At 47.3% G+C, this 22144-nt stretch overlaps 1 protein-coding gene across 1 annotated transcript in view; it reads left to right on the top strand.

The window, feature by feature from the left end:
* The window catches only part of RXFP1 (relaxin family peptide receptor 1), a 1268256-nt gene that overhangs the window by 1094265 nt on the left and 151847 nt on the right, over positions 1 to 22144 (top strand). The window contains exon 12 of the mRNA XM_085641728.1: positions 7530 to 7601. Within this exon, the coding sequence (XP_085497854.1) occupies positions 7530 to 7601 (72 nt within the window). The remainder of the gene's footprint in view (positions 1 to 7529; positions 7602 to 22144) is intronic.

Consider the following 22144-nt stretch of genomic DNA (forward strand, 5'->3'; position numbering starts at 1 on the left):
CCGCCAAGCTTAGGTTGATCCAACTCTACTTCCTGCACGCCGCCTACCTCACGCCCTCACGCATCCATCGCGCGGGCCTGTGCCCAAATGCGTCCTGTGCTAGGTATGGCTACGTGCCAGCTGATATCTTCCACATGGTCTGGTCGTGCCCTCGCCTGGGCGCTTCTGGGGATCCATAGGGGAGGAGATCACGGAGGTATTGGGCTGGACAGTTCCCCATGACCCGCGTCATTCCTTACTAAGGATCACGGACGGTCTGGATGGGACCAGGAACGAAAAGATCTTTCTTAACACGGCCATGGTCGTAGCTAAGCATGATATCGCGGTGTTGTGCAAATGCCCTGAACCACCTGACCCGGAGAGATGGCGTGGGGGGGTGGACTGGTGCACGGCCCAAGAAAAAACCCTGTATGTCGCAAGAGGATGTCCCAGGAAATATCGTACGGTGTGGGGGAAATGGTTGGGTACCATGGAATGAATGCCACACTTTGTCTCTGCTTCTGTGCTGGTGTACGGCCAACTGGGCAGGTAATTGTGGGATGTTATGCCCCTGTAAATGTTCATGATTTATTGTGTTCCGTGCTCTGGCTGATCTTCTTTCTTCTTTTGTACGGATACTTGCTCAAAACAATAAAAACTTGTTTATCAAAAAAAACAATTAATAATACCTGCTGCTCGTGCCATTATTACAGCTTTTGGTGGCCTGGAATAGCCTGAATTGTAACACTTGCAGGAGTGTGATGCTCAGCAGTTGTGTTGGTACTTTAATTGGCAAACGCAATAACAACAGTTGATGGACAGAATGCAGAAGAACGTCATACATTCACCCCAGTACAGAGATCTGGGCCTAATTCCATCGTTTTTTTGCTCACCATGCCATTTCAGTTGGAACTCAGCCATATGCAAATCAGTCTTGACCCTGTGCCTCATGGGAACAGTCCAGCCCGAACTGCCAAACCAGGTCCTCCCTGGACTGGAAACAAGCATCCTAGGACCGGTTTCGGGGTTTCACCCCTCTTCAGCCAGGAGAGCTTGATTCCAGTGGCATGGAGAGCACGGGACCCACATCTGGGCATACCCGTCCCACTCGGGGTGACAAATTCAAAAACAACAGTTGATGGACAGAATGCAGAACAATGTCATACATTCACCCCAGTACAGAGATCTGGGCCTAAAGCCATCGTTTTTGTTCTCACCATGACATTCCAGTTTGACCCCCGCCATATGCAAATCAGTCTTGACCCTGTGCCTCATGGGAACAGTCCAGCCCGAACTGCCAAGCCAGGTCCTCCCTGGACCGGACACAAGCATCCTAGGACCGGTTTCGGGGTTTCACCCCTCTTCAGCCAGGATAGCTTGATTCCAGTAGAATGGAGAGCACGGGACCAACTTCTGGGCATACCCGTCCCACTCGGGGTGGCAAATACAAAAACAACAGATGATGGACAGAATGCAGAACAATGTCATACATTCACCTCAGTACAGAGATCTGGGCCTAAATCCATCTTTTATTTGCTCACCATGCCGTTCCAGTTTGAACCCAGCCATATGCAAATCAGTCTTGACCCTGTGCCTCATGGAAACAGTCCAGCCCGAACTGCCAAGCCAGGTCCTCCCTGGACCGGAAACAAGCATCCTAGGACCGGTTTCGGGGTTTAGACCCTCTTCAGCCAGGATAGCTTGATTCCAGTGGCATGGAGTGCACAGGACCCACGTCTGGGCATTACCGTCCCACTCGGGGTGACAAATGCAAAAACAACAGTTGAAGGACAGAATACAGAACAATATCATTCGTTCACCCCAGTACAGAGATCTGGGCCTAAATCCATTGTTTTTTTGCTCACCATGCCATTCCAGTTTGAACCCAGCCATATTCACATCAGTCTTGACCCTGTGCCTCATGGGAACAGTCCAGCCCGAACTGCCAAGCCAGGTCCTCCCTGGACCGGCCACAAGCATCCTATGACCGGTTTCGGGTTTCACCCCTCTTCAGCCAGGATAACTTGATTCCAGTGGCATGGAGAGCACGGGAACTACGTCTGGGCATACCCGTCCCACTCGGGGTGACAAATTCAAAAACAACAGTTGATGGACAGAATGCAGAACAATGTCATACATTCACCTCAGTACAGAGATCTGGTCCTAAATCCATTGTTTGTTTGCTCACCATGCCATTCCAGTTTGAACCCAGCCATATGCAAATCAGTCTTGACCGTTTGCCTCATGGGAACAGTCCAGCCCGAACTGCCAAGCCAGGTCCTCCCTGGACCGGAAACATGCATCCTAGGACCCGTTTTGGGGTTTCATCCCTCTTCAGCCAGGATAGCTTGATTCCAGTGGCATGGCATAGAGAGCACGGGACCCACCTCTGGGCATACCCGTCCCACTCGGGGTGACAAATATGGACAGAATGCAGAACAATGTCATACATTCACCCCAGTACAGAGATCTGCGCCTCAATCATCGTTTTTTTGGTCACCATGCCATTCCAGTTTGAACCCAGCCATATGCAAATCAGTCTTGACCCTGTGCCTCACGGGAACAGTCCAGCCCGAACTGCCAAGCCATGTCCTCCCTGGACCGGAAACAAGCATCCTAGGACTGGTTTCGGGGTTTCACCCCTCTTCAGTAAGGATAGCTTGATTCCAGTAGCATGGAAGCACGGGACCCACGTCTGGGCATACCCGCCCCACTCGGGGTGACAAATGCCAAAACAACAGATGATGGACAGAATGCAGAACAATGTCATACATTCACCCCAGTACAGAGATCTGGGCCTAAATTCATTGTTTTTTTGCTCACCATGACATTCCAGTTTGAACCAGCCATATGCAAATCAGTCTTGACCCTGTGCCTCATGGGAACAGTCCAGCCCGAACTGCCAAGGCAGGTCCTCCCTGGACTGGAAATAAGCATCCTAGGAACAGTTTTGGGGTTTCACCCCTCTTTAGCCAGGATAGCTTGATTCCAGTGGCATGGAGAGTACGGGACCCACGTCTGGGCATACCCGTCCCACTCGGGGTGACAAATGCCAAAACAACAGTTGATGGACAGAATGTAGAACAATGTCATACATTCACCCCAAGACAGAGATCCGGGCCTAAATCCATCCTTTTTTTGCTCACCATGCCATTCCAGTTTGAACCCAGCCATATGCAAATCAGTCTTGACCCTGTGCCTCATGGGAACAGTCCAGCCCGAACTGCCAAGCCAGGTCCCCCCTGGACTGGAAACAAGAATCCTAGGACCGGTTTTGGGGTTTCACCCCTTTTTGGCCAGGATAGCTTGATTCCAGTGGCATGGAGAGTCTTGACCCTGTACCTCATGGGAACAGTCCAGCCCGAACTGCCAAGGCAGGTCCTCCCTGGACCGGAAATAAGCATCCTAGGAACGGTTTTGGGGTTTCACCCCGCTTCAGCCAGGATAGCTTGAGTCCAGTGGCATCAACTGTTGTTTTTGCATTTGTCACCTTGAGTGGGACGGGTGTGCCCAGACGTGGGTCCCGTGCTCTCCATGCCACTGGAATCAAGCTATCCTGGCTGAAGAGGGGTGAAACCCCGAAACCGGTCCTCGGATGCTTGTTTCCAGTCCAGGGAGGACCTGGCTTGGCAGTTCGGGCTGGACTGTTCCCATGAGGTACAGGGTCAAGACTGATTTGCATATGGCTGGGTTCAAACTGGAATGGCATGGTGAGCAAAAAAACGATGGATTTAGGCCCAGATCTCTGTACTGGGGTGACTGTATGACATTGTTCTGCATTCTGTCCATCAACTGTTGTTTTTGCATTGGTACTTTAATTGGCAGCACTGGAGGAGCAATGGGTGGTGCAGGCTGCAGTGTCCTTCCAACAAGGGCCCTGACACTAAGGCGGTGCATAATGGCATGAGCATTCGAGTGGAAGCATACAGTAGTTTTGCAGATGATTTGCAAGAAACAGGGCAAACATTGGCAGGGGAATACAGAGATCCTGAACCAGGGGCAGCAGTCAGGGAGATGTCCTTCACTCCTGGGGCGGTCAGCAGAGGTAGATCAGAAGGCTAGGGAAACGGACACTGAGGGTAGACTTGCTGACAGGTAGGGAGGACTTGTACCAGAATTTTCTGGAAGTGTACTTGTAGTTCATAGGACTTGAACCTGAATGAGGAGAAGGGTCCTTTATGAACAAACATGTGATTGAGGTTAAATGAATGCAGTATTGAGGAAGGAAGGTCTAAAGAGTGGTTCTGGGGTAGGTCTTGGCTGTGTATGTTTTGAAGATCATGGTGGTGAGTTTCAGAAGTGTTTTCTGATTGGCTAAGAGACAGCAGGCGGGGGCATAGGTATCATTAATGCAGTAGGCAGAATCTGAGGGGCCACCTGCAATCCACGTTTCCTTGTTTGCATATGGCCCTGGCTGAGGATGCAGAGAAGCATATGATTTCAGCTTAGCATTAGGCACGGTGGGCCTTCCAATACCTCATACATACAATCCTGTAAGAAACTTGAGTTTGAATGAAAATGTTGAGGCATAGGAAGGAGAACATCAGTCTGCATGGTGCTGGAATGAGAGTTGCTGGATGTGCTGCAGAACCCCCACAAAACTTTAGATAGTTCAGATGAAGAATGGAAAATGACGGGACCTTCATAGTTACAAGTTGCTGGAGCGTAGTTACATGTGTTAAAACCATATACGTAAGGGAAAAAGCAGATAAGGTGAGAGATTCAGGGGAGAGGGATAGGAGCAGGGGAGGTAGACAAAGAATGAAAGAGGGAAAGGGATGGGGGAGGGTGAAAGAAAAACAACCAGGAGACAAGGAGAAACAGTGTCCAACGTCCGGTGTGCTGTGATCCCAGTGGAAATGGTGTAATTCCCTTACCTCCATTTTGTGTGGCTCCCTTTACGCTGTGAACTCTCTCAGAGGGGTCACTGAGACTCCAGGGCATACATACTGGATCCCTCCCCAACAAGAGGAGAGGGAGTGCTTTGGCAAGGGGCGCCATTCCCACACCTTCGCTTTGTGGCTCCCATTGATGCTGTGGACTCTCTCAGAGGGGTCTCTGAGACTCCAGGGTATAAATGCTGGATCCTTCCCCAACAAGGGGAGAAGGAGTGCTTTGGAAAAGGGCACATGGTTACAGAAGTTAGAGTTGTAAAAGTTCAATAAGGAAGAAACAAGTCCCCAGGAGAGGGAAGGGGGGGCAGGGGGCTGGGAAAAACCGGTTGCATTACATAAGCACTTTGGATTACATGAGTTACATACGAGATACAAACATAAAAAAAAATTGCAAATGTACAAGTTGTAAAGTCACTCAAGGAGGAGATATAAACAAGAACAAATTGCAAATGTACAAGTTGTAAAGTCACTCAAGGAAGAGATACAAACGGAAAACAATAAAATCACATAGGAATGGTAGTAAGTACATATCCTCTATACCTTTAGTAAGGTGAGGTTACGGGTCAACACCCCCATTCTAAACATTGTTCCAGTACCACTGTCAGAATGCCATCAGTATGGAGGTCACTGGACAAGCAAAAGGAGGAGATGTCCACAAAACATGCCAAGAAAAGGAATGGTCTTAAGATCAGGCCTGGGTGTGCGCCCATTTGCTGGGAATGTGAGCAGCACAATAAGACTTCAAAGGAGCAGCTCTAACATTAGGGAATAAGGAGTCCAGCACTGTGCTTGAGATACCTGGAGAGGCAAGAGGAAGTAAACGGTAGGGGTGGTCACCCAAGATGAATGATGCGGAGCTGTCATGGAGAAGAAGGAAACAAGAAAGCTGAACACATGTACGAGGGTAGCCTCTGTGACATGCAGGCGACAAAAAGCAAACCCAATTGTAAAGTGCTGAGGATGTCTTGATTGAACAACAGACACTCAAGCATTTAGGGATGAAGGAGAGTTGGGAGGCTGAGCGATACTTAGGAGAGGAAGAGAGATCAGGCATCGATTTCTTGAACACCAATATGATAACTGTTGATTTTATGCATTGTGGATAGGTACTAGGGAGGAGAGGGTAGATGGAAGAGTTTAGAGTGGGAGATGAATACACTGCAATAGAATAGCAGCACCTTGATGATTGAAGGACTGAATAGGAAGGATGTGGAACAAGGAGGTTATTGGACCAGAGAACATGTATGTAAGCGTTGCATAAGGTGTGCACATAGATGTATTGCATTGATGTAGAATGGAGGATTACATCTATTTTACCAAAATATTCACAATGCATAGAATGCGTAAGGAAAGGAAACGTATGGTATCTTCACATCTTTCGAAGTTTATTTTTTTCCATCAGAATATTCTTTCATGCATGCCACCACTTTATATGCGCATCTTTTAAATACTGAATTGATTGATACAGTTCATCCTGCTCTCTACACAACTCGCTCAGGTCCATAAACATTTATACAGAGGGCCTTATTACGATGCTGGTCGGACGTACGTCCAACCGATATCGTTTCATCCGACAAATTTGGATGCAATTACCCATTTTTCCATTGCCGGAAAAGGGCAGCAGCACAAGCCGCACTGGAAAAATGGATGTTTTGAAACATCCATGCACCGTGTGCCAGGCGCCATGTGGTGCCAGGCACATGGGTTATGGATGCTGGGGGGTGAAACAGGTGCCTCCCAGGCCTCATAGCGGAGGCAGCGGAGGGACAGGGGCCCTGCTAGGGGACCCCAAAGTCCATTTTTGACAGGCATTGAAAGGCTGTCTGAAAGGGACATCGTAATCTCTTCAACAGTGCCTGAACAGACACCGCCCTATTGTAGGTTATTACATTCCAACCGATGGTTGGATGGGCTCCGTGAGCCTGTCGGAGGTTTTGTCGGTCTGTCCGCCCGCCGACTCCAACCGCCGCACATCATAATGTGGCATTCGGACTGCAGCACCAGATGTCGCTCAGACCGCAACCGATGACCTGTCGGTCGTGATCCAACAGACATCGTAATGAAGCCCTAAGTGTTAGGTTGAGTGTAGCGCCTGCTTCCCTGATTGTTTGTTAATTCCTTTTGTTGGTTTGCTCTGTCGGTGTAAAGCAAATTTACATTGCATGCCGTTGGCCACTTCTCTGCACTGGATATACCCACTATTTTCAACACATGCACAACTGACGTGCATAAAGCACACATATGGCACACATTTTGCACACATAGCATACACCTGCGAAATCTATATCTCTTTTCTTCTTTCATTTACTCATCTGTATGTTGTGATTTGATTGTATACGACTGTTTCTACCATTTTTACTAGAAAAGGTCCTCATGATTTCCGCTTGTCATTCTCCTGTGTCATCCAAAATATTGTACAATAATGAAAACACAGCTTGTCGCACTGAGCATGAATAACATGTATATGTAGATTTTCGGTGCTTTGTTCTCCTCTAATTTAGTTGGAGTATGTTGAACGATATCATTGATTTGCCAATTATGCTGATGCTACACAACTACAATGGCACAGTCTCCCAGTAGAAATCACAAATGTTTACCAATTGATATTACTTGTATAATTTTGCGATCGTTACTTTTTTGGTCCTTTTTTCACAGAGATTTGGCTGACAACAGCATAGAAATATTTTCACCATCCTTACTGCAAGATTTGAAGGATCTCTCTCAATTGTAAGGTTTAGTATTATATTTTACATTTAATTTTATTGCACTTGCAGTAATTGTTAAAGCACTGGATTAGACACACAGCCGAAAAAATGGCACTCAGTTGTTCCCTGCAGGCCCTTTGTTTAATGCAAGCCTTTGCAGCTTGCCAACCATGGCTGCTAAAGTGAAGCCTTTTTGAGGTCACAAACAAACCCATTTTCATTTACAAAAGGCAACTTGTGATTTGGTAACTTGTTACCGAATTACAGTTTGCATTTGTGACCCAATATTGATTTGTTATTTGGAAGGGGCATCTTTAGGGCATCCCTTCTAAATTCTAAATCGAAGTGATATGTATTCATTTTTGCCATTTAATTCCAGTCGCAAAATAATAATAATTTACAACCAATTCAAAATTAATGGTAACCCATTCACAAATTACCCCTTCCCCTTTGAGAATGTTAAACAAAATATTTTTTTAAGAATGGGTAGTGGTCCAACTCACCACTACCTACTCTTTAAAAATGAAACTAAAACATGTTATCTTCTTTCTTGAAACGTATCCCATTTTCCTTTAAGGAAAATGGGCTGTATTAAAAAAAAATTACTTTATTAAAAAGCAATCACAGTCATGGTGGTCTGCTCACCCCAGAAGGCCACCGTCCCTGTGATGGCTGTGATTACTAGTGGGTTGGTTGCAAATGGCAACCTACCTCATTAATATTCCTGAGTAAGTTGATTTGCAGCCCACTAGGAATCTGTATTTTAAAAATAAAACTGCCGTACATGAGGAATTGTGATTTCTAAATTGAGATGCGGTATGAATCGTAAATTGGAAATCACAATTTCTAATGTTGAAAGATCTGGCCTTTAGTACTCTATGAAAAAGTGTTGATCATCACAAACTCATTTCATGCTGTCATTCAAGAAAATGTGATAATGCTATGAATCATGGTTAAAAATGCAAATTTTCTTTGAAAAACTATTAGGCCTCCAATGATAACAGTAGCTCTGTATAGGTCAGGTGTTTCTTTGTTTCCTCTGTAACAAACATAGGGGCATATCAGCAACAGACAGCGATAAATATCGCAAAGCGCGCTTAGCGCTTTTATATTTATCGCTGCCTATCGCTGTAATTTATCGCCTGGATAACGCGTTATTAACAACGCGTTACTCCAGGGCGATAAATTTTACATCAAAAGTGGCGTTATGCGGGAATATCGCTGGTAAACCAGCGATATTCCCACAGCGATAGAAGAAACCTTGATGATAGGGAGATGTGGATTCAGCCACTGAATCCACCTCCCATGTCATAGATAGGGTAGTCATGAAAATTAGCAGACGTAAAATACCGGCGATAACAGTGGTTACCGCTGTATTTTACATCGCTAAGGGTGTCCTGGGCCGTATTGTAAATACGGAGTAGGGCAGTTAGAGATCATTTTCCCTTAGTTTTTGCAGGGAACGCCTACTTTGCATCTCATTAGAGATGCAAAGTGAGGCGTGAACTAAACAGGAGCTAATTCAAGGAAACACGCGATAGCGTGTCCTTGTAAATAATGAGATAAAATTATCGCTGCTTTTCGGCCGAAAACGGCCGCAAAAGCGGCGATAATTTTGTATCGCCTCGTTGTTAATATGCCCCATATTTTGATAGCCTGGGTCATATTTTCTCAGAGCTTTCCCTGATGTGAGACAGATAATACTCTTATACCACCTGACCTTCATCAAGTCAGTTTCTGTCCTTAATTATTAGTCAAATTAGTGGCTGAGACTAAGCTCTGAATAATTATACCTACTGGTACGAATCACATGTGAGGAAAGCTACACTCTTTAATAGATGGTAGAATGGACACAGGAGCTGTGTAAAAATTGCCCTAGCTTCAGAGTTTGCCCAGGCAATTAACGCTCTGGTGGCGGATGTTCATGCATTGCCAGAGGCCATCTTTAGATGCTATTAGAAATTGGGTTTCTGGTTGGCAGAGGTATGCACCCAGTCCAGACAGGTACCACAATCCTAGTCAGAGTAAGTCACAACATACCCAAATTATCCTGTGCTCGCCCCCTGGTACTTCGGCACAGAGCAGTCAGGCTTCCCGTAAGGGGCAACGTGTAAAGTATTTGTGCAACACTAAAAACAGTAACACAGCGAAAACACCACAAAATGAATCCACACCAGATTAGAATAATAGAGAATAATTTTATATATAAAACAAGACCACAACAACAAAAATCCAACAAGTAGAAGTCGAGATAGGAATTTGCAAAGAATAAATGCAAAATGGCACTTAGAAGCAATAACCAATTAAATGGGTAATCTGGCCGCGCTAGACCAGGGCAAAGTCAAAAGTTCAGGCCAACGATAATGGAGCATGGGCCAGATACAGGGACCCACTTGAGCCCGCTGAACCCAAGTACCCTGATCCAGGATGGGCCGTCGTCAACAAAGATACGAGGTGCAGCCAAGGAGATGTGTCGATGTGAGGCCACGCAGTGGACAAGACGCGTTGATTGTCTCCACGCAACTGCAAAGCAATGCGTAGGTTTCGAGTGTGAAGCACTGGTTCCAAATGCAATGTGCAGCTCCTGCTCCTCCAGTAGGCGATGAGTTGATTCTGAAGGAGATGCGCTGGTTCCAGAGGCGATGCACCGGGTCTGCTCCATGCAACAATGAGGATGCACTGGTTCTGACTCAAGCAAAGGTGAAAATGCACCAGTTCCAATAAGGAAGTGTGGGTTCTTGATGAAAAAGCACCATAGGCCTCATTTCCAAGGATCCAGGAAGCCACATGACAGGGCAGACTCAGAGCTAGTAGAGTCCTGATGCACATGCAGGTGGTTGAAATCTTTGAAATCCCTGAAACATAGAACAGGAGGAGAACCGGCAAGTCACTAGGGAATCAAGTGATGCAGATCCAATCCTTGTCACTCAGGCAGGGGAACATCAGGCAGCAGGGTATCTCAGCAAGTCAAGAGCATAGCAAGGCAGGAGTCCAGCAAAGCAGCAGTCCATTAGGGCAGCAGTCTTTTCAGCAGCACAGCAGTTCTTCTTTCCAGCAGAGTGGTCACAGGTCCTGAAGTGTACTGAAGTTATGGTGTCAGAGGTCCGGTGTTTATACCCAGTTGTGCCTTTGAAATGGTCCCTTCCTGCTATGGATCCAGACTCACTACAGGGGATATGCAGGCTTTTGTGTGTGGACAGGACACAGCCTATTCAGGTGTAAGTGTGAGGCTGTGCCTAGATCCTCCCTCCCTTCCCCTAGGATGGTCCATCAAGACACATCTAAGCTTCCTTTGTCTGAGGCTGTCCAGAGGGAAACAAAGCCCAGCTGTCATCCAGCCCAGACTAACCAGAGGCAGGCAGCAGACACCAAATGGCTAAAGTAGGTAAATGCCAACTTTCTAACAGTTGCATTTGTTACTCTATAACTTAAAATCAAATTTCACCATAAATTGTGATTTTAAACTGCGAGCCCAGTGATACCAAACTTGAAAAGTCTATCTGTTCACAGTTGGGAATTACACTTAAAAGATGTAATGAGGTAATCCCAATGTTAACCTATGGGAGAGATAGGCCTTGCAGTAGTAAAAAATGAAATTGGGAGACTTTCACTACCATGACATGTAAATCTTAAAAAGTACATGGCCTGCCTTTTAAATGTATTGCGCCCTGCCCTGTGGGCTATACAGGGCCTGCTATACGGTTGACTTATTTGTATAAAAAGGAAAGGTTTAGACCTGGCAAGAGGTTAATCTTGCCATGTTGAAGTGGCAGTGTAAACTGCACACACAGGCTCCGCAATGACAGGTCTTAGCCATGGTTAGAGTGCTACTAAAGTCGGTGGCACAATAAGTGCTGCAAGCACACTAGTAAAAAGAAAAAAATATGAATAGAATGCTGAGCAGTGCAAACATTCAACCAGAGTCACAAAGATCTGGGTTCAAGCCATTTGTGAAGAAGTACAAGGAACAGTGAGGTTCTGGCATCAACTTGTTATTCAGGCATCAGATACAGCAAGGTCCCATCCACAGGACACCCAACAGCAACTGGCACTGGCACTTGGCAACCGGTACCAAGTACTCTACATTCTAGATTTACAATGAGTGAGTATTCCCCAAGAAGACAGCTTGCTGATACATAGAAACTCATAAGGAAAATATCATACACCTTCCACCCAACCTAAAGTAAGAGAATGCTAATACAAACAAGAGAGAATGATTAAGCTATCAAGGAATCATAAGGCTACTGAATTACAAGAACATAAAAATTATATTCACTTCAAAACATAATTGCTTAGAGTCGCAGAAGCTCTAAGTGTGCGGGAGCTCCTAGGCAGAGGAGCAACAACCTTGGGTTGAGTAGACAGATCATCTTGAACAGAGGGTTTGTTGGAACATCTGGGAGCAACTACAGACATGGGAGCAATCCTACTCAAATTCCAAATGTGCACATCATCTAGCATCACAGCATTGCGAAATAGCTTGGTCACCCTGAAAGGAGGCGAGAACTTCACACCAGCAGACTTCAGGGGCAAGCGTAATTTCACACGGTCACCAACACGCACTTTCGTGTGAGCAACAGCATGGCTGGCATCAAAGTTTGCTTTTCTTTTAGCAGACTTGAGATCCTGGAGCGCCAACCAATGGGCTTCCTCCGGATTCACAATCTCAGCACCTTTTCTTCTCATCCAAGACTGAAACATGTAAGTGTTGGAGGTGTGGCCCCTAAACAGCTCAAAGGGAATTTTCCCAGTTGTAGAATGAGGGGTCACCCTGTAGACCATGACTCTCTCAAGAAGTCCAGCGTTCCAGTCATTACCATGCTCTTTGGCTAGCTGGATTGATTCTTTAAGCACACGGTTGAACCTTTCTACCATTCCGTTACACTCAGCACGGTAGAGAGAGCAACGCTTGTCCTTAATCCCTTTATTGGCCAAAAACTCCCCCATCTCCTTTGACACAAGCTGGACACCATTGTCCGTCAAAAGGGGTTCTGGAAGTCCTTCCCTGCAGAAAACATCTTACAAAAACTTAGTAATGTCTCCAGTTTCTATACTTTGCGTCACCTTGATCTCAGGCCATCCTGAGAACATGTCAATTAGAACCAGGACGTAGGATTGTCCTGTTTTACTTGAAATAGGCCCCAAGAAGTCTAAGGCTACCTCTTGCCAACATTTTATGGGTGCTTCTCGTATAATCATGGGTTGCACCCTTGTTTTGTTCTCCTTATCAGAGGATTTGCACTCTATACAATCTCTTATCATTCGCGCATCAAGAATATTGATACCAGGCCGCCAGAAGTGTAAACAAACCCTCTCCTTGGTTTTGGAGATCCCCTGGTGTCCTTGGTGAGCTAAATGGATAATTTTTGCTCTAACTGAAGAAGGAGGAACGAGTCTAGTACCTCTTCAAAGCAACCATTCACTCACCGAAAGCTCATTTCTAATATTCCAGAACTTCCGGACACTTTCACTCAGGGTTTTAATGCCAGACCAACTCATGGACACCAGCCTGCAAACTTCATGCATTTCCACATCACTCTTCATGGCATCCTTCCATTCTGCGTCAGAAACTACTCCCTCCACAATTTCGCAAACACTTTAAATTCATCAATTTCCCATGAGACTTCGGGATTCAGCGGGACTTCCTCACCCTGTTTAGGCACCAAGCGAGATATACAGTCTGCTACTTTAGTGTCTACCCCAGGTATGTACTTCACTAAGAAATTGAAATCTTGTAGGGCAATCACCCACTTACATATTCTAGAGAAGACTGTGTCCAGACCTTTCTTGTAGAACACGTCCTTTAACAGCTTGTGATCTGAATGGACGACAAATGAAGTGCCCCAGAGAAACTTTTTCAATTTCTTGATGGCCCAGAAAATACACAGTGCCTCCTTCTCAATTACGGAATATTGAAGTTCTGGACCAACGAGAGCCCTGGAGAGGAACATAATGGTGACTTCCTTGCCGTCCCTCGCTTGTTTAAGTACTGCGCCTAAACCCTTTGAACTGGCGTCAGTGATCAGAATCGAGCTCGAAGAAGTGTCAAAGCTCTGAAGGGAGGGAGCAGAACTAAGAGCTTTCTTGACATCCTCGAACTCCAACTGACACTGTGAAGACCAAAAAAATCTTACCCCTTTTTTAAAAAGAGATTTTAACATGGAAGTGCGATATGCAAACCGTGGAACAAATTTATTGTAGTATTCTGCCATCCCCAAGAAAGTGACTAACTCATCTCTGGAATGCGGAACCGGGAGTTCCTCAATGGTCCTTACCAGACGATCCCTGGGTTTAACCCCACCCTCCGTCAAGCAGTAGCCCAGGTAATCGATTTCAGAGAGATTGTACTTGCATTTGTTTTCACGCTAAGTCAACCCCCTTGCTCCAAATCGCTCGAGAACTACCCTCAGTCTCACATCATGTTCTTGTTGAGAGGAGCCATGAACCAGAACATCGTCCTGATATATTTTAACTCCATCCACACCATTCAACACGTCCTCCATGACTCTTTGGAATGCGGAGGCTGTGGGGATGAGGCCAAATGGAAGACATGTGAATTTGTATGTTCCAAAAGGAGTTATGAAGGCAGTCAGGTTCATGGACTCCTAATCAATTTTAACTTGATGGTAGGGTGCCCTGAGCTCTAGAGTGGAGAAAACACATGCACCACTTAGCTGAGCTACCATCTCCGTGATGTTAGGTAGAGGGTACCTTTCAGCAACAACTTCACGGTTAAGAGCACGGAGGTCCACACATAAACGTACTTCTCCAGAGGTCTTGCATGCAAGGACCACTGAAGCCAACCATTCACACGCCTCAGTTTCAACAATGATACCCTCTTTCTTCAACTTCTCGAGTTCAGAGCGCATTGACTCCTGCAAGACCAATGGTACACTGCGTACTTTACATGTCACAGTATCAGGTTTTAGTGAAATTTTGTGAGTATTACCCAAGCGGCAACCCAACTTCTCGCTGAAAACTTGTTTGAATTTAGCACGTAAGGTACAGCCTGTATCAAGCTCACTTGAAACAATATTCAAAGAGGTCGGTGTGATGAGATGTCTCTGAGGACAATGCCAGGATCCCCACCAGAAACCAATGGCACACCCAGATCAGCTTGGTGAAACCAACTAATAATGCTATCGCCTCTGCAGGAGATATATATTTTACCTGCAGTAAGCCTTCCTCTGTATTCAATGTTGCCTATGAAATAGCCAAACAATTTTATGGGTTGTCCACTGTAAGCTAGGGGCTTGATGTCAGGTTTGTAGACTTCCACTTTCCCATGCAGTTTTGCATCAAAGAACTCTTTAGAAATGAGGGAGATCTTTGCGCCTGAGTCAAAAAGCATCCTGATATTGCAATCATTCACCTGTACCTCTTCACAGGCCCCTTACTCTTGTTTCTGCCATTCTGTAGTGAGACTTCCCCACAGTGTAGTTCATCATAATCAGAATAGCTTTCATCATCAAGAGAAACCTCTTTGACCCGTCTGCCCTTCTTGTTCTTTTGTGCCCTACAAGCTTTGGCTAAGTGACCACTTTTCCCACAATTGAGGCATTTAGAAGAGAGGGCAGGGCACAACTTGTCATTAGCAAGATGACCGATCATGTCACTTCATCTTGGAGTTTCCTTTGAGTTTGGAAGCAGAAGAGGGAAGGATGGGTTCACGCTGTTTCCAGGTAGGCTTTAGTGTAGGCTTTGTGTAAGTGTTCTTTGTAACAGAGTGAACTTTCTCCTCCAGGACAGCATTTTCCTTTTTGATGACCTCAACACAAGCGAGGGAGGGTTCTGTTCTTTTGGCTATAAAGGGAACCTCATCTAGCTTTGGGTCATCTTTCTGCCAAACTTCATCTTTGATTTTCTCAATATTGCATCCTAGCATAAACTGATCACGAATGTGCTCTTCAAGAGAGCCATCAAATTTACAAGTAGCACCCAACTTGCGAAGAGCAGTAATATATGCCTTAACAGATTCTTCATGCTTTTGTACATGTCTTTCAAAATGCTACCACTCTAAGATGGTGCTAACTTTCGGAAGATAGCGCTTATCAAGATTTTTGAGGTAAATCTCGGATTCATTGAGATTGTCTGATTCACTATCACCCCAGTCAGGTAGATGCTCAAACACCTCTTGACCCTCTGAACCCAGACAGTGCAATAGTAACGCTGATTTTCTCTCTGCGCTTAGTGATACCCCACACATGCGTGCATATTTAAGAAAGACTTTTTTCCATTTTGACTAACGTATGGGAGGATGACCGGGGTTAGAGAGAAAAAAGGGTGGAGGAGGCACGTTTTGAATTTTGTAAGCAATAAACTTCAACTATTAATAAAGAAGCAGTGTAAATTATTTAGTTATTTAGTAATTGTAACTACGTTGTGAGTCTCATCACACAGTTCTGACTGTGAAATAAGGTTGTGGAAACGTTGACGACCAACAAATGAGGAAATAAGCTGTGCGTGTCAGCGTCGTTGACAAGCAATGAGTAAGTAAGAAACCTGTTTGTGTCAGCGCAGTAAAAGGAGTCAGGTACAAATGTTTTCATTAACTGACACGCAAAAGGAAATTGATGCAAATGCTGTGCACATCAGCGTAAATGAATTACAGGTAACAAGTTTGCTGTGTGCAATCAGGCATAAGTAGATCAGAATAACTGTGCGCATCAGCGTGTTGTGATAAACTGAAACAACAACGCGCAAGTCGATCTAAATTGCTGTGTGCGTCAGCACGTTGTCGGAAACAGACGATCAACAAAGTAGGACGCATCGTCAAGAAGATCAAAAGCTTCTGTGTATACAGAAAGTTACCCAGCAACAGCACGTCGCGCAACGTAGGAGTGAGTTGATCAAAATTGCTGTGTGTGTCAGAGCGTTACCAGAAACAGAAGATCAACAAAGAAGGACGCGTCGGCAAGGAGATCAGAAGTTTCCATGTTGTAGCGGGTTGGAGAGAACCAAGGGGACACGTGTTGATTTCAAAAAAGGTTTTATTGCTTTCAAAGAGCGTCGGGGTTTCGGATTGCTCCTGTAGTACGGAAGCGGTGCTTCGTGGGATCTCTTGTCCGGGCTGGCGCGGCTTCGTCTCTCCGTGCTGCTCCTGCTCCGCTCCAGCTTGTCCGGCTTTCAGGGGTGACTCGGGTACCGGGAGGGGGCCAGGGAAAAAGAATACAGCGTGGTATCAGTGTTTGGGATCGTAGGCGTGCACAACAGGGGAAGGGAGTGAGTCACACGGTGCTCGTTATATTCTACCCAGGTGGTGGTACGGTGTGTCGGTGGTGCTCAGGGCCTGGGGAAACGGGCGGTGCTCTACAGGACTGTTCGGTCGGGTGCTTCAGGGAGGTTTTGAACCCTTCCTTCCCACCCACGCTGTGACACGACTCCGTACCTGCTGAAGCCACACTTCCCTTGAAGTGTGGCATGGGGATTCGCCGGTCCGTTGGCCTCCTGGCTCTGCAGCGGCGGCGTCCTCTACGTCCTCGTCTCCTGTCCGTTTCGTCCACTGTCTCTCGGTCTTCGGGTACTCCTTTCCTGCGTCCTCCATCTCCTCGCCTCCAGGTGTAGAACACACCACCTCACGGTCCTTCCGGGGTATTTCTCGCTCCGGACCGCCGACATCACTGAAGGGGGCGGGTCCTGGATCAAACTCGGCCCAGTTAAAGAAACAGTCCTCGTTTCCTGCCTCTGGCTCGTGTATAGAGTACCTGTTGGTTGCCTGCTCCAAGGGTGGCTGTGTGGGGAGAGAAGAAATCGGTGATCGTCTGCTGTTGGGTGCTCGGACCCGCCTCGCCTCGTCACACACGCCCTCCCCAGGATTCTCCCGATCGGGGAGAGGAAAGCGGGAGAGGAAGTCCGCACTCCCATTTTCAGACCCTTTTCGATGGCAAACAGTAAAGAAGAAGGGCTGCAGCGACAGGAACCATCTCATTACCCTGGGATTCAAGGAAGCGTTTCTGCTCATCCACTGCAACGGAGCGTGATCAGTGTACAGTGTGAACGGGTGACCCTCCAGGTAATAACGGAGCTTGTCGATCGCCCACTTCACGGAGAGACACTCCTTCTCTATTGTAGGGTACCTCACCTCCCGGGGAAACAACTTTCTGCTAATGTATAGGATAGGATGTTCCATCCCGTCTGACCCTATCTGAGACAGAACTGCTCCCACCCCATAATCAGAGGCATCAGTATGTACAATAAAGGGCTTGTTGAAGTCAGGGGAGGACAGCACTGGGGCGGTGGTAATGATCTTTTTAAGGGCGGTAAAGGCGTCCCACATCTCCTTGGTTGGGGAATGAAACAGGTGAGCTTTAAAGTCCTGTCTCAGAGTGTGGGTGAGGAGAGCTGCGAGGGCCGAAAAGGAGGGAATAAATCGGCGATAATAACCGATGAGTCCCAGGAAGGCTCTCATCTCCTTTTTGGACGTGGGAAAGGGTGTTTCTGAGATTGCTCTGATTTTCTCGATTTGTGGTTCTATTAACCCATGCCCTAGAACATATCCTAAGTATTTTACTTTGTGGAATCCGATCCGGGATTTCTTCGAATTGATGTGTTACCCGGCAGCCTGCAGCGTTCCACAGATGGTTTCTAGATGCCGTAGGTGCTAAAGGGACTAAAGATAATGATGTCATCTAAGTATGCGGAACTTTAGTTCTGATGGTTTCTCAACACCTCATTCATAAGGCGCTGGAACGTTGCGGGGGCTCCATGCAACCCAAAAGGCAACACGTTGAATTCATAGAGCCCGTCAGGAGTGGCAAAGGCCGTTTTATTTCTGTCTTCCTCCCTCAGCGGTACTTGCCAATATCCCTTGGTCAAGTCCAGTGTACTTATGTATTGAGCATCTCCGAGTTTTTCGATTAGTTCGTCCACTCTGGGTATGGGATAGGCGTCAAAGCTGGAAACAGAATTGAGTGAGCAAAAATCCATGCAATAGCGGGTACTACCGTCCGGCTTGGGCACCATAACTATAGGGGATGACCAGTTACTGCGGGAGGGCCGGATGACGCCTAACCGCAACATTTCTTCTACTTCTTTCTGCACTGCTGCCCTCTTGGCTGCTGGTATTCTAAAGGGCCTTCCTTTCACTGTGGTTCCTGGCTGTGCTCTATTCGGTGTTCTGTAAGAGTGGTTTTTCCAGGTATGTCGGAAAAGATAGAGGCAAACGGCTTTAACACGTGCAGTACAGTATCCTGCTCTTGCTTCTTTAGGTCTTCGTTGATCACTAGTTGTTCGAGGGTGGAGGATGTGGATGTGCCTGTTGGTAAGGTCAACTGAACATCCTTCGGTGGGGGTCCCAACCATTTTTTTAGGAGGTTGATGTGATACGTTTGTTTTTTTCTGGGGGTCACCTGTAGTTGGTAACTGGTTTTCCCTATAGTATCAAGGACTTTATAGGGCCCCTTCCATTCAGACTGGAACCGTTTCGTAGAGGACGGTAGCAACACCAAAGCCCAGTCCCCCGCCTCCAGTCTTCTCCATTTCTTTCCTTTATCATAATATGTTTTTTGTTTGATTTGATTCTTCTCGAGGTTAGTATGTGTGAGGTCTCTCAGTTTCCACAGGGTGTTCTTGAGTGAGAGACTGTAATCCAATATGCTTTTTTCCGCCTCCCAGGCTTCCTTAGTCATCTCCAAAAGTGACCTAGGCTGGCATCCGTAGAACATTTCAAACGCCGAGCAGCCAAGACTGCTTTGGGTTTGTCCCCTTATGACGTATAACGCTAGGGGTAAAAGGAGGTCCCAATCTCGTCCGTTTACTGACAGCATCTTTTTCAGAGTGGCTTTCAGGGTCCCGTTATAGCGCTCCACGAGCCCATCGGTCTGAGGGTGATACACCGATGTTTTTATTTGATGCAAATTTAGGAGCTTACACACTTCATGCATTAGTCTGGACACAAATGGGGTGCCTTGGTCGGTTAGGACCTCTTTGGGGAAGCCCACTCGAGAAAACAGTTCAATAAATTTCTCGGCTATGGCCCTAGATGTTGGGGATTTAAGGGGAAAGGCCTCGGGGAACCGCGTGGCATAGTCCACTATAACGAGGGCGTACAGGTTCCCCTTCCGACTCTTTGGAAGGGGCCCGATGAGATCCATCCCAACCCTTTCGAACGGGGTCCCTATGATGGGAAGCGGTTGTAGCGGTACCGCAGGTGGCCGGTGTGTGTTCTTTCTTTGGCAAACATCGCAGGACAGGCAGTGTTTCTTTATCTCTTGGTATATCCCCGGCCAAAAATAAATACCGCAAAATATTGTGGGTGGTTTTTTCACTCCCCATGTGACCTGCTAGCAAATGCGTGTGTGCGTAAAACATGATCTGTTCTCTGAATGAAGAGGGAACCAGTAACTGTAAGGGGTCATCTGTCTTTCCCTGTCTATAAAGGAGCCCCTCTTGTATCAAAAAACGGGGATAGGTCGGTGGTAGACTGTCTTGTTCAGCATGGGCTTGTTCCCATGCATTGAACAAGGTGGGATCATTAGTTTGCGCGAACCTGAAACTCCTGTCAGAGACCCAAGGATCGGGGGAGAGTAGGGCCGGTACTTCCTTTGTAGGTGTGGGAGGGAGGCCCTTAATGGACGTGGAAAAGAGGCTGTGAAAATGGGGGTTGTCTGTGCCTATGATGATTTCTTCAGGCAAGGTTTCAAGTACGCCTACCCTTACTTCTTTGGTTTTACCACTCTCTATTTCCAAGGGTACTTGTGCCAGGGGGTATGCCCTCACGTCCCCATGGACACACTTAATGTAAACCCACCTCTTGGGGAGCACCTGCGTGGAATGCACAAACACCCCCTGAATTACAGACTGTTTACACCCCGAATCTAACAGGGCTTTGGCTGGCCTCCCATTCACTGTAACCCTTACATGATAAGCGCCTCCTAGTTCTGCCGAGTAGAGGACTGTCTTCGGCAAGTACCCCACTTCCATGGGTTCTTCAGATCCCTTTTTCTGTGGACATAATCGAGCAATATGACCCCAGGCCCCACATCAGAAACATCGAGGGCCTCTAAAGGTGGGAACCTCCGCTTTGAGGGGACGAGTCATCATTGTTTCTGTAGGAGCTCTGGGTTTCCGTTCAGTTTTACCGGTGGGCTTCGTGGTCTTTTCGGGCTCCCACGCGTACATTCGTGGCTGAGCTCTTGCGAAGGTCACCGCCATATCGATTGCTTGAGTGGTTGTTAGATTGGAGTGTTGACGCAGCTACCTTTGAGTCCCATACAGGAGAGCGTCCAAATATTGCTCCAAATATATTTTGTCCATGATTGCTTCCTTGGAGCTCGTTGTAGGGGTAAGCCATTTGTCGGCGGACGCCTTCAACCTGAAGAAAAGGGTTTCGGGGTTTTCACCGACAGTCCCTCTTTCTTTACGGGACCTGACTCTGTATGCTTCTGGATCCATGCCCAGATGGTCCAGAATAATCGTTTTGATCATGGCGTATGCAGTATCGCCTGTAGCATTAGCGACCTGGTACGCTGCTTGAGCCTCGCCGGTTAAGAGGGGGGCCAGGAAGAAGGGCCACTTTTCTACGGGCCACCCACAGGCCAAGGCGGCTCTCTCAAAGTTGATCAAGAACGCATCGGGGTCTTCTCCCGACACATACTTCTGTAGGGATATCCCCGAGGGGGTGGGGGAAGGACGTGGTTCTCGGGGTAAGGGGTTCCCGGTTGCGTCGGTCACGACCTTCTGTAACCCCTCAAGTTGCGCAGACACTGTGTTGGTGAAGGTTTCTCGGTCGGCTTTGGCCGAGTTGAGCTGCTGTTCCACCATCCAGCCCAGCTGTTCTTGTCCTTTCACTAGGTGATGCAGTATGTCTTCCATCTTCGGAGGACAGATGGCTATCTGGCTATCTGGCTGCCCGCATTCTCCACCACTTGTAGCGGGTCGGAGAGAACCAAGGGGACGCGTGTTGATTTCAAAAAAAGTTTTATTGCTTTCAAAGAGCGTCGGGGTTTCAGATTGCTCCTGTAGTACGGAAGCGGTGCTTCGTGGGATCTCTTGTCCGGGCTGGCGCGGCTTCGTCTCTCCGTGCTGCTCCTGCTCAGCTCCAGCTTGTCCGGCTTGCAGGGGTGCCTCGGGTACCGGGAGGGGGCCAGGGAAAAAGAATACAGCGTGGTATCAGTGTTTGGGATCGTAGGCGTGCACAACAGGGGAAGGGAGTGAGGAGTCACACGGTGCTCGTTATATTCTACCCAGGTGGTGGTACGTGTGTCGGTGGTGCTCATGGCCTGGGGAAACGGACGGTGCTCTACAGGACTGTTCCGTCGGGTGCGTCAGGGAGGTTTTGAACCCTTCCTTCCCACCCATGCTGTGACACGACTCCGTACCTGCTGAAGCCACACTTCCCTTGAAGTGTGGCACAGGGATTCACCCGTCCGTTGGCCTCCTGGCTCTGCAGCGGCGGCGTGCTCTACGTCCTCATCTCCTCTTCGTTTCGTCCACTGTCTCTCGGTCTTCGGGTTCTCCTTTCCTGCGTCCTCCGTCTCCTCGCCTCCAGGTGTATAACACACCTCCTCACGGTCCTTCCAGGGTATTTCTCGCTCCGGACCGCCGACGTCACTGAAGGGGGCGGGT

The sequence above is a fragment of the Triturus cristatus genome, chromosome 2_2 (assembly GCF_964204655.1).
Source record: "Triturus cristatus chromosome 2_2, aTriCri1.1, whole genome shotgun sequence".
Lineage (NCBI taxonomy): Eukaryota > Metazoa > Chordata > Amphibia > Caudata > Salamandridae > Triturus > Triturus cristatus.